The 14,371-nt window shown below is 40.7% G+C and overlaps 1 protein-coding gene across 1 annotated transcript in view; it reads left to right on the forward strand.

The window, feature by feature from the left end:
* Nucleotides 1–14,371, forward strand: part of DOCK3 (dedicator of cytokinesis 3) — a 494,638-nt gene that overhangs the window by 344,965 nt on the left and 135,302 nt on the right. The window contains exons 17-19 of the mRNA XM_011992509.1: nt 202–299; nt 6,759–6,842; nt 7,889–7,989. Of these exons, the coding sequence (XP_011847899.1) occupies nt 202–299; nt 6,759–6,842; nt 7,889–7,989 (283 nt within the window). The remainder of the gene's footprint in view (nt 1–201; nt 300–6,758; nt 6,843–7,888; nt 7,990–14,371) is intronic.

Below are 14,371 nucleotides of genomic sequence, written 5' to 3' on the forward strand. Positions count from 1 at the left end.
CGGGCGAGGTGGCGGGCACCTGTAGTCCCAGCTACTCGGGAGGCTGAGGCAGGAGAATGGCGTAAACCCAGGAGGCAGAGCTTACAGTGAGCTGAGATCCGGCCACTGCACTCCAGCCCAGGCAACAGAGTGAGACTCCGTCTCAAAAAAAAAAAGACAAAAAATAGCCAGGGTTTATCCTCTTTTGGGCTTGCTTTCTAGTGGACCTCCTAGCTCTGCTGAAGTGGAAGGCCTTCCCCGACCGGATCATGGATGTACTAGGGCGGCTGCGGCATGTCAGTGGGGAGGAAATTGTTAAGGTATGTCTTCCACGTAATTTAAACATACTGCATGAGGAAGAATCTGGGCAGAAGACCTTACTTTGTCATGATTTTTGCCAATAACCCTCTGAGACTGTTTCATCAGATTGTTGTTTTTTGTTGTTGTTGTTGTTGTTAGTTTCCTTTTCCTCCTTTGGAATACTTTTGATTTTATTTTTAACTTACAAATAATAATTGTTTATCTGTATGGGATACGATATGATGTTTTGACAATGCAGAATATATGTTCACAATGCAGAATGACCACAACTTTCCCTCAGCCTTTGGTATTCCTCATTGCACTTTCTACTTCTATATATTCAATTTTTTATATTCCACATATAAGTGTCATAGTGTGGTCTTTCTGTGCCTGACTTAATTTCACGTAGCTTAATGTCCTCCAGTTCTATCCATGTTGTCTCAAATGACAGGATCTCTCCCGTTTTAAGGCTGAATAGCATTCCACTGTGTTTATATGCCATGTTTTCTTTTTTTATTTTATAAGTTCAGGTTTTATTTTAGATTTAATGGGTACTTGTGCAGGTCTGTTACATAAATATATTACATGATGCTGAGGTTTGAGATACGAATGATGCGATCACTAACGTACTGAGCATGGTACCCAGCCGTTAGTTTTTCAACCCTTGCCGCCATCCCGCCCCACTCTAGTAGTCCCCAGTGTCTGCTGTTACCATTTTTATGTCCACGAGTACCTAATGTTTAGCTCCCAGTTACAAGTGAGAACATGCAGTATTTGGTTTTCTGTTCCTGCTAGTTTCCGTAGAATAATGGCCTCTAGTTGCATACATGTTGCTGCAAAGGACATGGTTTTCTTCTTTTTTATCTGCATGGTATTCCATGGCACACATGTGCCACATTGTCCTTTTTTTTTTTTTTTTTTTTTTGAGACAGAGTCTCACTCTGTCGCCAGGCTGGAGTGCAGTGGCACAATCTTGGCTCACTGCAACCTCTGCCTCCCAGGTTCAAGCAATTCTCTTGCCTCAGCCTCCAGAGTAGCTAGGACTACAGGCGCGTGCCACCATGCCCAGCTAATTTCTGTATTTTTAGTAGAGATGGAGTTTCACCATGTTGGCCAGGATGGTCTCCATCCCTTGACCTCGTGATCCGCCCACCTTGGCTCCCAAAGTGCTGGGATTACAGGAGTGAGCCACCGCGCCCAACCTGTGTACCACATTTTCTTTATCCAGTTCACTGCTGATGGATACCTAGATTGATTCCATGTCTTATGATATTGTGAATAATACCACAATGAACATTCAAGTGCATGGGTCTTTTTGGTAGGATGATTTTTTCTTCTTATGGATATATACACAGTAATAAGATTGCTGGGTCGAATGGTAGTTCTGAGTTTTTTTTTTTTTTTTTTTAGTAAATCTCCAAACTGCTTCCCACAGGAGCTAAACTAATTTACATTCCCACCAAGAAGGTATAAGAGTTCCCTTTTCTCTGCAGCTTCAACAGCATCTGTTATTTTTTTACTTTTTTTTTTTTTGAGACGGAGTCTTGCTCTGTTGCTCAGGCTGGAGTGCAGTGGCATGATCTCAGGTCGTTGCAACCTCTGCCTCCTGGGTTCAACTGATTCTCCTACCTCAGCCTCCCAGGTAGCTGGGATTACAGGTGTGTGCTACCATGCCTGGCTAATTTTCATATTTTTAGTAGAGACAGGGTTTCGCCATGTTGGCCAGGCTGATCTCGAACTCCTGACCTCAAGTGATCCACCTGCCTCAGCCTCTCAAAGTGCTGGGATTATAGAAGTGAGTCACCATGCCCTGGCTTTTTGACATTTTAATAGTCACTCTGACTGGTGTGAGATAGTATCTCATTGTGGTTTTAATTTGCATTTCCCTGATGATTAATGATGGTGAACATTTTTTCATACATTTGTTGGCTGTTTGTATATCTTCTTTTGAGAAATGTCTGTTCATGTCCTTTGTCCCAGTTTTTGATCGGATTATTTGTGGTTTTTTGCTGATCTGTTTGAGCTCCTTGTAGATTCTGGATACTAGCCCTTTGTTGGATGCATGGTTTGCAAATATTTTCTCACACTCTGAGGGTTGTCTGTTTACTCTGTTGATATTTCTTTTGCTGCTAGCATCATTTATTGAATACGGAGTTATATCCTTATTTTTGTTGATTTTGTCAAAGATCAGATGGCTGTAGGTAGGCTATTTTATTTTGAGGCTCTCTGTTGTGTTCCATTGGTCTGTGTGTCTGTTTTTGTACCAGTATGATGCATTTTTGGTACTGTAGCCTGGTAGTGTAGTTTGAAATTGGGTGATGTGATGTCGACAGCTTTGTTCTTTTTGCCTGGGATTGCTTTGGCTATTTGGGCTCTTTTTCAGTTCCGTATTAATTTTAGAATAGTTTCTTCTAATTCTGTGAAAGATGATGTTGGTAGTTTGATAGGAATAGTGTTGAATCTATAGATTGCTTTGGGCAGTATGGCCATTTTAATAATGTCGATTCTTCCAACCCATGAGCACAGGATGTTTTTCCATTTGTTTGTGTCATTTATTTTTTCTTTCAGCAGTATTATTTATTTATTTGTTTGTTTGTTTTGAGATGGAGTCTCGCTCTTGTTGCCCAGGCTGGAGTGCAATGGCGCAATCTTGGCTCACTGCAACCTCCGCCTCCCAGATTCAAGTGATTCTCCTGCCTCAGCCTCCCTAGTAGCTGGGATTATAGGCATGTGCCACCACGCCTTGCTAATTTTTTTTTGTATTTTTAGTAGAGACGAGGTTTCACCATGTTAGTCAGGCTGGTCTTGAACTCCTGACCTCAAGTGATCCTCCCATCTTGGTCTCCCAAAGTGCTGGGATTACAGGCCTGAGCCACCGCACCTGTTCTCTTTCAGCAGTATTCTGTAGTTATGCTTGTAGAAGTCTTTCACCACTTCAGTTAGATGTATTCCTAGGTATTTTGCGTGTATGGCTACTGTAAATGCAATTGCATTCTTGATTTGGCTCTCAGCTTGAATGTTGTTGGTATAGAGAAAAGCTACTGGCTTTTTTTAACATATACCACATTTTCTTTATCCATTCATCTGCTGATGAGCACCTAGGTTGTTTCCATATCTTAGCCATTATGAATAATTTTGCAGTGAACATGGAAGTGCAGACATCTCCCATGTTCTGAAGATGTCCACGACATCTTCAGCCTACTGATTTCAATTTCTTTGGACTTATACCCAGTAGTGGGATTGCTGGCTTATATGGTAATACTATTTTTAGTTTTCTGAGAAACCTCTATACTGTTTTCCATAATGGCTGTATTAATTTACATTCCCAGCAACAGTGCATAAGAATTCCTTTTTGTCAACATGCTCACCAACACTTGTTATGTTTTATCTGTTGGTAATAGCTCTCCCAACTGGGATGAGGTGACATCTCATTGTGGTTTTGATTTGCATTTCCCTGATGATTAGTGACGATGAGCATTTTTTCATATATCTGTTGGCCATTTGTGTATCTTCTTTTGAGAAATGTCTACTCAGGTCCTTTTTCCCATCTTTTTGATTGGGTTGTTTCCTTGCTAGTGAGTTGTTTGAGTTCTTTATACATTTTGGATATTAGTTCCTTATCAGAGATACATGGTTTGGAAATATCGTCTTCCAATCCATGAGTTGTCTGTTTTTTGTATCAGTTTTTGTTGCCTTTGCTTTGGGGGTCATACTCAAGAAATCATACTTTGGGATTTTTTTGTTAGCTTCTGTTGTTAAAGGTATATAGCATATCAGTTTATTAACTTTTAGAAACTATATTTAAGCCTGATATCTTTCTGGCTCTACTCTCCTAATTTTAAGAACTCCAAATACTGCTCATTGACTTGTACCTGCTGATTTTGTCTAGTCTCTCACTTGGAGTCCATAATACCTTCCATTCTTACCCCTACATTAACTGTACCTTTGTGACATTCCCTATCTAATGGCTTTAGCAGGCTGACATCAACACTGCCAGTCCCCAGTTGCCTTCATAGGGCTTTTCTGGGCGGAGTGTTTCCCCTTAGCTCAATAAAAACCCCAGGCACTTCCTGGTGGTGAAAGTCCATCAGGTGAATCCTACACAGTGGACTAAACTCTACTGAGGAAAATGGAAGTATTTTTCGTTATCAGCAAGCAATGGAATGTAGACTAGAGATTAAATCTGGAGGAGGCATCCTGTCCATAATGAACATTCTTAGCTTTGCCATTGTAAGTGTCAAATGAATTAGAAAAAATGCACCATCTAATTTTGCTTTCACAGCTCCATTAACTCAGTAATATACAACACAGTGTTTCCAAATGAGGAAGAGTTTTAAAGTCTGTATACCACTGTGTACTTTCATGAAGTTGATGTATGAATGTTGTTTTAATTATGTGATCAGATTATCATAAAAGTTTTTAAACTATTCAGAACAATCTAATGCTAGTTTTGAAACTTAAGATAAATTCATACTCATATTTTCCTTCTAAGAATGTTGAAAACATCAACCAGTAAACAAGATATTAAGAAGTCTGTTGCCTTTTCAAGGGTGAGCTTTTATATTCCTGAGAAGAGAACATCCTACCAGCATATCTGGTTTTAGCATCAATAATTTGTCTCCAGCTAGCTAGAAGATGAAGGGGTGGCCTGCCGCTCCACACCTGTGGGCATTTCTCGTTAGGTGGAAGGAGAGACTTGAGAAAAGAAATGAGACACAGAGAGAAAGTATAGAGAAAGAAAAAGTGGGACCGGCGCTCAGCATACAGAGGACCCATGCCAGCACCGATCTCTGAGTTCTCTCAGTATTTATTGATCATTATCTTTATCATCTTAGAAAAAAGGGAAGTGGCAGGATAATAGGGAGAAGGTCAGCAGTAAGACATATGAATAAAGATCTCTGTGACATGAATAAGTTTAAGGAAAAGTGCTGTGCCTTGATATGCATTTGCAAACATCTCCATAAACCTTCTCAGTGCATAAAGAGCAGCATTGCTGCTAGCACGTCCCACCTTCAGCCCTAAGGCGGTTTTCTCCTTTCTCAGTAAACAGAACATACAATCAGGTTTTACACCGAGATGTTCCATTGCCCAGGGACGGGCAGGAGACAGATGCTTTTCTCTATCTCAACTGCCAAGAGGCCTTCTTTCCTCTTATACTAGTCCTCAGCACAGACCCTTCACGGGTGTCAGACTGGGGGACGATCAGGTCTTTCCCTTCCCACAAGGCCATATTTCAGACTATCACATGGGGAGAAACCTTGGACAATACCTAGCTTTCCTAGGCAGAGGTCCCTGCGACCTTTGGCAGTGTATGTGTCCCTGGGTACTTAAGATTAAGAGAATGGTGATAACTTTTCACAAACATACCGCCTTCAGGCATTTGTTTAACAAAGCACACCCTGCACAGCCCAAAATCCATTAAACCTTGAGTCACCACAGCACGTGTCTCTTGCAAGGACAGGGTTGGGGGTAGGGTCACAGATTAACAGCATCTCAAATACAGAACAAAGTGGAGTCTCTTATGTCTGCTTCTCTCTATATAGACACAGGAATAGTCTGATCTCTCTTTTCCCCACAGAAGAGAATGTAAAGAGAATGTGCTAGCATTTTGAAATATGTTTACTTCTTACTGGAAGATTTCAGGCATATACAGAAGTATATAGAATAGTATAAAGAACCAACCCAGCCCCAAAGACTGTTAACCCATGGCCAGTCTTGACCCATCATTATTACCCCTATCTACACCTTCTGCCTCATATTTTTCAGAAATGAATTGTAAACATTGTATCTTATAAACTGGAAGAAGGATATACTTGAGTTTTAAAGGCTGCAAGTGTCCATCAATATTTATTATTCTCTTCCTTTGTTTTGCATCTAAAAAATAGTCACATGCTCAAACAACAACAAAAATACTGCCACATTTTTTACCCCCACTGACAGCCCTCATTGACTGCATTCTCCCTTCTCCTGTAATACTAATTCTTAGACCAAAAAATAATGTCTGTAGGTAAAGCCTAGTTTGCCATACCCTTATCCAAATATACTCTATATAGTTAGGCCACAGTAGAGAGCAAGAGACTACTGAACTTTTGGGGATACCAGTAAAGTGAGCTCTTTTTCTCAAAATAAATTTAGCCTCAGTATCACTTAGATTGTTTTTATTTCAAAATTGCTATTCTGCATAGGTGTTCTGTGGTTTTTAGGTCATTGCCCTTTCCTTAGACATGTATCACCCACTGAACGGGAAGAGCTTCTCTAAGTCTTTCTTGGGGCCCTTTGGGCTATAAGCCAACACCCCAAGTCCACCTAGTTATCACTTAGCTGGGTGGAGGGTCAGGGTACTAGATGATTTTTAAGTGGTATTTTGAGATCCTAAGAGATCTTTCACTTTTTTATTGGAAGTTAAATTCATTGGTTTATGGAAGTTTGTGCATGTAAGGTCCTGAGACATGAACCCTCTGCTTTTTATGTTGTTTCAGTTTCTGCAGGACATCTTAGATACACTCTTTGTGATTTTGGATGATAATACAGAGAAGTACGGCCTGTTGGTTTTCCAGTCTCTGGTAAGTCACCTTCCCGACTCTTTACTTTTATTAATTATTCCTGTCATATATTTCAGAAAATTTAAGGGAAGCAATTTATTAGAGTGAATCAGCACAAGATGTAGCTGTTTCCAATAGAAAAGGGACTAAGGAGTGTCGCCCAAGGAAGACCAAGCAACCAACCAGGCAGATCAAATTTGAAGAATCCAACATGATCAAGTCCAGACCTTGGCTTTATAGTTTCTGGATCTTCCATCTCATCGCTATTGCAGTATGCCTGGCCCCTGAAATAGTGACCTCCATGAGGTCAGAAACCCAGAGAGTAATACAAGAAATCAGATGGCCCATTTTTTCGCTTACAGAGTAGGTTATAACCATCATGAAAAGCAGAGACTTACCAATGCTGGTCTCTAGAGACCTGTGCAGGTCCAGAATCTGTGCAGTTGTTTCAGAACTAGAGTCTCAGAAGGTTGGTTAGTGAAAATGGACAGGGATTTGAATGTTTAGTGCATTTTGCGTAATATATCCAGTCCCACGGAGAGCCACACATTCAAAGAGAGCCAGATACTCTGAGAGATGGGGAGCAGAGGTGAGAGTTGGAATGAGTACTTGCATAGTTTGCCCCTCTGGATCTTCTTCGTCCTAACTTCCCTGTCCACCAGCCCCATTTCTGAAGGGCACAGCCTTTCATAGGCTGATTTGGCTCAGAGGACAAGCTTTTTCTCCTGTCTTCTCCAAGTTTTGGGGGACACCTTATTGTTTATGCCATCTGCACACATATTGTTTTGCCTTTCCCTACCCAGCATTATTGTGAAGGGAAAGGCTCAGAGTAAATACAGGAAGAGACTGATGAGCCTGGGTCTGAGTTAGGAAGCTGGGGTGTTAGAGAAAAGACAAGACAGAAGTACAGACACAGAATGGAAATCTTACATTCACTACCCATGGGGAATGCTAGAGGAAAGCACTGACAATTTGCCATTCCTTGGAGAAGGAAGACTGTGTTTCCTGCTAGGGATAGATTTGAGGCCTCCAGTGAACCCTGGTGGCTTTCTTTCCATATCTCCCAGGTGTTCATCATCAACCTGCTCCGAGACATCAAGTATTTCCACTTTCGACCTGTGATGGACACATATATCCAAAAGCACTTTGCTGGAGCTCTGGCATACAAGTAAGTTTCATTTGGTATCATCATTAGGACTTGTGTTTGAGTAGAAATACACGCTTTAAAAAAGTTTAACTGCAACCACCATTTAACAAGTTCAGCTGACTTTTTAAAAACTTTATATTTGTAATTTTGATAAAATACATATAACATAAAATTGACCATCTTAACCATTTTCTGAGTGTAGTGTTCAGTGACATTAAGTACATTCACATCATTGTACAACCATCACCAGAACTCTAGATAATCTCCAAAACTCTTTTCATTTACAAAACTGAAATATTGTAATCATTAAAAATAACTCTCCATTCTCCCCTCCCCTATCCCCCGGCACCCACCATTCTATTCTACTTTCTGTCTCTATGAGTTTGACTACTCTAGGTACCTCATGTAAGTGTAATCACAGTGTTTGTCCTTTTGTGGGTAGCTTGTTTTACCCAGCATAATGTCTTCAAGGCTCATCCATGTTTTAGCATGGGTCAGAATTCATTGCTTTCTAAGACTGAATAATGTTCCATTGTATATATTTACCACTTTTTTTTTTTTTTTTTTTTTTGAGACGGAGTCTTGCTCTGTCGCCCAGGCTGGAGTGCAGTGGTGCAATCTTAGCTCACTGCAAGCTCCACCTCCCGGGTTGACGCCATTCTCCTGCCTCAGCCTCCCGAGTAGCTGGGACTGCAGGCACCCGCCACCACACCCAGCTAATTTTTTGTATTTTTAGAAGTGACGGGGTTTCACCGTGTTAGCCAGGATGGTCTCGATCTCCTGACTTTGTGATCCACCTGCCTTGGCCTCCCAAAGTGCTGGGATTATAGGTGTGATGAGCCACAGCACCTGGCCATTTACCACATTTTTAAATTCATCTATTCACCTATCTGTGGACACTTGAGTTACTTCCACCATTTAACTATTGAAAATACTGCTGTAAACACTGGTGTACAAATATCTCTTCAAGACCCTGCTTTCACTTCTTTGGGGTGTATACAGAGATGTGGGATGGCTGCATATAGTAATTCTATGTTTAACTTTTTGAGGAAACACCATAGTGTTTTCCACAGCGGTTGCACTGTTTTACATCCTGACAGTGCACAAGGGTTCCAGTTTCTCCACATATCACCAAGACTTGCTATTTTCTGGGTTTTTTTTTTTTTTTTTTTTTCCTGGCATGATCATAGTTCAGTGCAGCCTCAAACTTCCAGACTAAAGTGATCATCCTCTCTCAGCCTCCTGAGTAGCTGAGACTATAGGCACATGCCACCATGCCTGCCTAATTTTTAAGAAATTTTTTGTAGAGAAGGGGCCTCACCATGTTTCCCAGGCTGGTCTCAAACTCCTGGCCTCAAGCAGTCCTCCTCCTCCAGCCTCCCAATGTGTTGGGATTATGGGCATTAGCCACCACACCCAGCCTATTTTCTGGGTTTTTTTGTTTGTTTGTTTTTTAATTGTATTTTAAGTTCAGGGGTACATGTGCAGATTTGTTATATAGGTAAATGTGTGTCATGGAGGTTTGTTGTATAGATTATTTCATCACCTAGGTATTAAGCCTAGTACCCATTAGTTATTTTTCCTGATCCTCTCCATCCTCCTACCCTCCACCCTCCGATAGGCCTCAGTATGTTTTGTTCCCCTCTATGTGTCCATGCGTTCTCATTATGTAGCTCCCACTTATAAGTGAGAACATGTGATATTTGGTTTTCTGTTGATGTGTTAGTTTGCTAAGGATAATGGTCTCCAGCTTCATCCATGTTCCTGCAAAAGACATGATCTCATTCTTTTTTATGGCTGCGTAGTATTCCATGGTATATATGTACCACATTTTCTTTATCCAGTCTACCATTGATAGGCATTTAGCTTGACTCCATGTCTTTGCTATTGTGAACAGTGCTGCAGTGAACCTATGCACACATGTGTCTTTATGATAGAACAATTTGTATTCCTTTGGGCTTATATGCAGTATTAGAATTGCTGGGTCAAATGGTAGTTCTGTTTTTATGTCTTTGAGAAATTGCCACACTGCTTTCCACAATGGTTGAACTAATTTACACTCCCATCAACAGTATATAAGCATTCATTTTTCTCTGCAACCTCACCAGCATCTGTTCTTTTTTGACATTTTAATCATAGCCATTCTGACTGGTGCAAGATGGTATCTTGTGGTTTTAATTTGCATTTTTCTGATTAGTGATGTTGAGCCTTTTTCATATGATTGTTGGCCTTTGAAAAGTCAGGTCCTTTGCCCACTTTTTTATGGGGTCTTTTGGGGTTTTTAAAAAATAAATTTAAGTTCCTTATAGTTGCTAGATCTTAGACCTTTATCAGATGCATAATTTGCAAAAATGTTCTCCAATTCTATAGGTTGTCTGCTCACTCTGTTGATAGTTTCCTTTGCTATGCAGAAGCTCTTTAGCTTAATTGGATCTGATTTGTCAATTTTTGCTTTTGTTGCAATTACTTCCGGCTTTGTTGTGAAACCTATGCCTATTCCTGTGTCAAAAATGGTATTGCCTAGGTTGTCTGCCAGGGTTTTTATAGTTTTGGGTTTCACATTTAAGTCTTCAATCTACCTTGAGTTGATTTTTGTATGTGGTGTAAGGAAGGGGTCCAGTTTCAATACTCTGCATATGGCTAGCCAGTTATTCCAGCACCATGTATTGAATAGGGAGCCCTTTTCTCCATTGCTTGTTTTTGTCAGCTTTGTCAAAGATCAGATGGTTGTAGGTATGCAGCCTTATTTCTGGGCTCGCTATTTTGTTCTGCTTGTCTATGTGTCTGGTTTTTTGGGGGGTTTTTTTGGTTTTTGTTTGTTTGTTTGTTTTTTGAGATGGAGTCTTGCTAAGTCACCCAGGCTGGAGTGCAGTGGCACGGTCTTGGCTCACTGCAAGCTCCACCTCCCGGATTCACACCATTCTCCTGCCTCGGCCTCCCAAGTAGCTGGGACTACAGGCACCTGCCACCATGTCTGGCTAATTTTTTGTGTTTTTGTAGAGATGGGGTTTCACCATGTTAGCCATGATGGTCTCGATCACCTGACCTCGTGATCCACCCACCGTGTCTGTTTTTGTACCATGCTGTTTTGGTTACTGTAGCCCTGTAGTATAGTTTGAAGTCAGGTAGCATAATGCCTCCAGCTTTGTTCTTTTTGCTTAGGATTGCCTTGGCTATTCAGGCTCTTTTTTGGTTCCATATGAATTTTAAAACAATTTTTTTTCTAGTTCTGTGAAGAATAACAATGGTAGTTTAATAGGAATAGCACTGAATCTATAAATTGCTTTGGGCAGGATGGCCACTTTAATGATGTTGATTCTTCCTATCCATGAGTGTGGAATGTTTTACCATTTGTTCGTGTCATCTCTGATTTCTTTGAACAGTGTTTTATAGTTCTCCTTGTAGAGATCTTTCACCTCCTGGTTAGCTGTATTCCTAGGTATTTTGTGTGTGCTGTGGCAATTGTGAATGGGATTGCATTCCTGATTTGGCTCTTGGCTTGACTGTTGTTGGCATATAGTAATGTTAGTGATTTTTGCACGTAGATTTTGTATCCAGAGACTTTGCTGAAATTGTTTATCAGATTAAGGAGCTTTTAGACTGAGGCTGTGGGGTTTTCTAGCTATAGGATCATATTGTGTGCAAAGAGGGATAGTTTTACTTCTTGTCACCCTATTTGGATGCCTTTTATTTCTTTCTCTTGCCTGATTGCCCTGGCCAGGACTCCCAATACTGTGTTGAATATGAGTTGTGAGAGAGCACATCCTGGTCTCATACCAGTTTTCAAGGGGAATGCTTCCAGCTTTTGCCCATTCAGTGTGTTGTTGGCTATAGGTGTATCATAGATGGCTCTTATTATTTTGAGGCATCTTCCTTGAATACCTAGTTTATTGAGAGATTTTAACATGAAGGGATATTGAATTTTAGCAAAAGCCTTTTTTGCATCCATTGAGATAAGGGGGCTTTGTCTTTAGTTTTGTTTATGTGATGAATCGCATTTATTGATTTGCATATGTTGAACCAACCTTGTACCCCAAAGATAAAGCCTACGTTTTATTTATTTATTTATTTTGAGACAGAGTCTCACTCTGTCACCTAGGCTGGAGTGGAGTGGTGCCATCTTGGCTCACTGCAACCTGCACCTCCTGGGTTCAAGCGATCCTTCTGCCTCAGCCTCCCAAGTAGCTGGGACTACAGGCACATGCCACCACACCCGGCTGATTTTTGTGTTTTTAGTAGAGATGGGGTTTCATCATATTGACCAGGCTGGTCTTGAACTCCTGACCTCAGTTGATCTGCCCACCTCGGCCTCCCAAAGTGCTAGGATTACAGGCCTGAGCCATTGCGCCCGGCCAATAAACCCTACTTGACCCTACTTGATTGTAGTGGAAAAGCTTTTTGATGTGCTGCTGGATTTGGTTTACCAGTATTTTGTTCAGGATTTTTGCATCAATATTCATCAAGGATACTGGGCTGTAGCTTTTTGCTGTTGTTGTGTGTCTGCCAGGTTTTGGTATCAGAATGATGCTGGCCTCATTTTTTTTTTTTTTTTTCTTGAGGCAGAGTCTTGCGCTTCGCCAGGCTGGAGTGCAGTGGTGCCATCTTGGCTCACTGCAACCTCCACCTCCTGGGTTCAAGTGGTTCCCCTGCCTCAGACTCCTGAGTAGCTGGGACTACAGGTGTGTACCACCATGCCTGGCTAATTTTTTTTTTTTTTTTTGTATTTTAGTAGAGACAGGGTTTCACCATGTTGGCCAGGATGGTCTCGATCTCCTGACCTCTTGATCTGCCTGCCTCGACCTTCCAAAGTGCTGGGATTACAGGTATAAGCCACCATGCCCAGCTGCTGGCCTCATGTTTTTGTGCATTTGGTACAATTCGGCTGTGAATCTGTCTGGTCCTGGGCTGGTGGTGGTGGTGGTGATGGTGATGGTAGGCTGTTACTGACTCAAGTTCAGAGTTTATTATTGGTCTGCTTGGGGATTCCATTTCTTCCTGGTTCACTCTTGGGAGAGAGTGTTTGTGTCCATGAATTTATTTATTTCTTCTAGATTTTTTAGTTTGTGTGCATAAAGGTGTTCATAATATTCTCTTATGGTTATTTGTATTTCTGTGGGGGTCAAAGGGAATATCCCCTTTTTGATTTCTGACTGTATTTATTAGAATATTCTCTTTTTTCTTCTTTATTCGTCTAGCTAGTAGTCTATTTTATTTTTTTCAAAAAATCATCCTGGATTCATTGATCTTTTGAATGGTTTTTTGTGTTTCAATCTCCTTTAGTTCAATTCTGATTTTGGTTATTTCATGTCTTCTGCTAGTTTGGGGATTGGTTTGCTCTTGGTTCTCTAGTTCTTTTAGTTCTGATGTTAGGCTGTTAAATTGAGGTCTTTCTAACTTTTTGATTTGGGCATTTCGTGCTATAAATTTCCCTCTTAACACTGCCTTACCTGTGTCCCAGAGATTCTGGTATATTGCATCTTTATTTTAATTGGTTTCAAAGAACTTGTTGATTTCTGCCTTAATTTCATTATTTACCCAGAAGTTATTCAGGAGCAAGTTATTCCATTTCCATGTAATTTTATGGTTTTGAGTGAATTTCTTAGTCTTGATTTCTAATTTGATTGTGCTGTGGTCTGAGAGAGTATGATTTCAGTGATTTTGCTGAGGAGTGTTTTGTGTCCCAATTATGTGGTCAATTTTAGACTATATGCCATATGGCAATGAGACAGATGTATGTTCTGTTGCTTTTGAGTGGAGAGTTCTGTAGGATGTCTGTCAGGTCCATTTGATCTAGTGCCGGTGTAGGTCCTGAATATCTTTGTTAATTTTCTGTCTTGATGATACGTCTAATATTGTCAGTGTGGTGTTGAAGTCTCCCTCTATTATTGTGTAGGAGTCTAAGTCTCTGTGACGGCCTCTAAGAATTTGCTTTACGAATCTGGGTGCTCCTGTGTTGGGTGCATATGTGCTTCAGGAGAGTTAAGTCTTCTTGTTGAACTCTTCAACATTATGTAATACCCTTCTTTGTCTTTTGTAATCTTTGTTGGTTTGAAATCTGTTTTGTCTGAAATCACCATTGCAACCCCTACTGTTTTTCTGTTTTCCATTTGCTTGGTAGATTTTTCTCCATCCCTTTATTTTGAGCCTACTTGTGTCACTGCATGTGAGATGGGTCTCTCTGAAGACAGCATATGAATGGGTCATGGTTCTTTTTTTTCTTTCTTTCTTTTTTTTTTTTAATTATTATACTTTAAGTTCTAGGGTACATGTGGATAACGTGCAGGTTTGTTACATATATATACTTGTGCCATGTTGGCGTGCTGCACCCATCAACTCATCAGCACCCATCAACTCGCCATTTACATCAGGTATAACTCCCAATGCAATCCCTCCCCCCTCCCCC

Source organism: Mandrillus leucophaeus, unplaced genomic scaffold (genome assembly GCF_000951045.1).
Source record: "Mandrillus leucophaeus isolate KB7577 unplaced genomic scaffold, Mleu.le_1.0 Scaffold412, whole genome shotgun sequence".
Lineage (NCBI taxonomy): Eukaryota > Metazoa > Chordata > Mammalia > Primates > Cercopithecidae > Mandrillus > Mandrillus leucophaeus.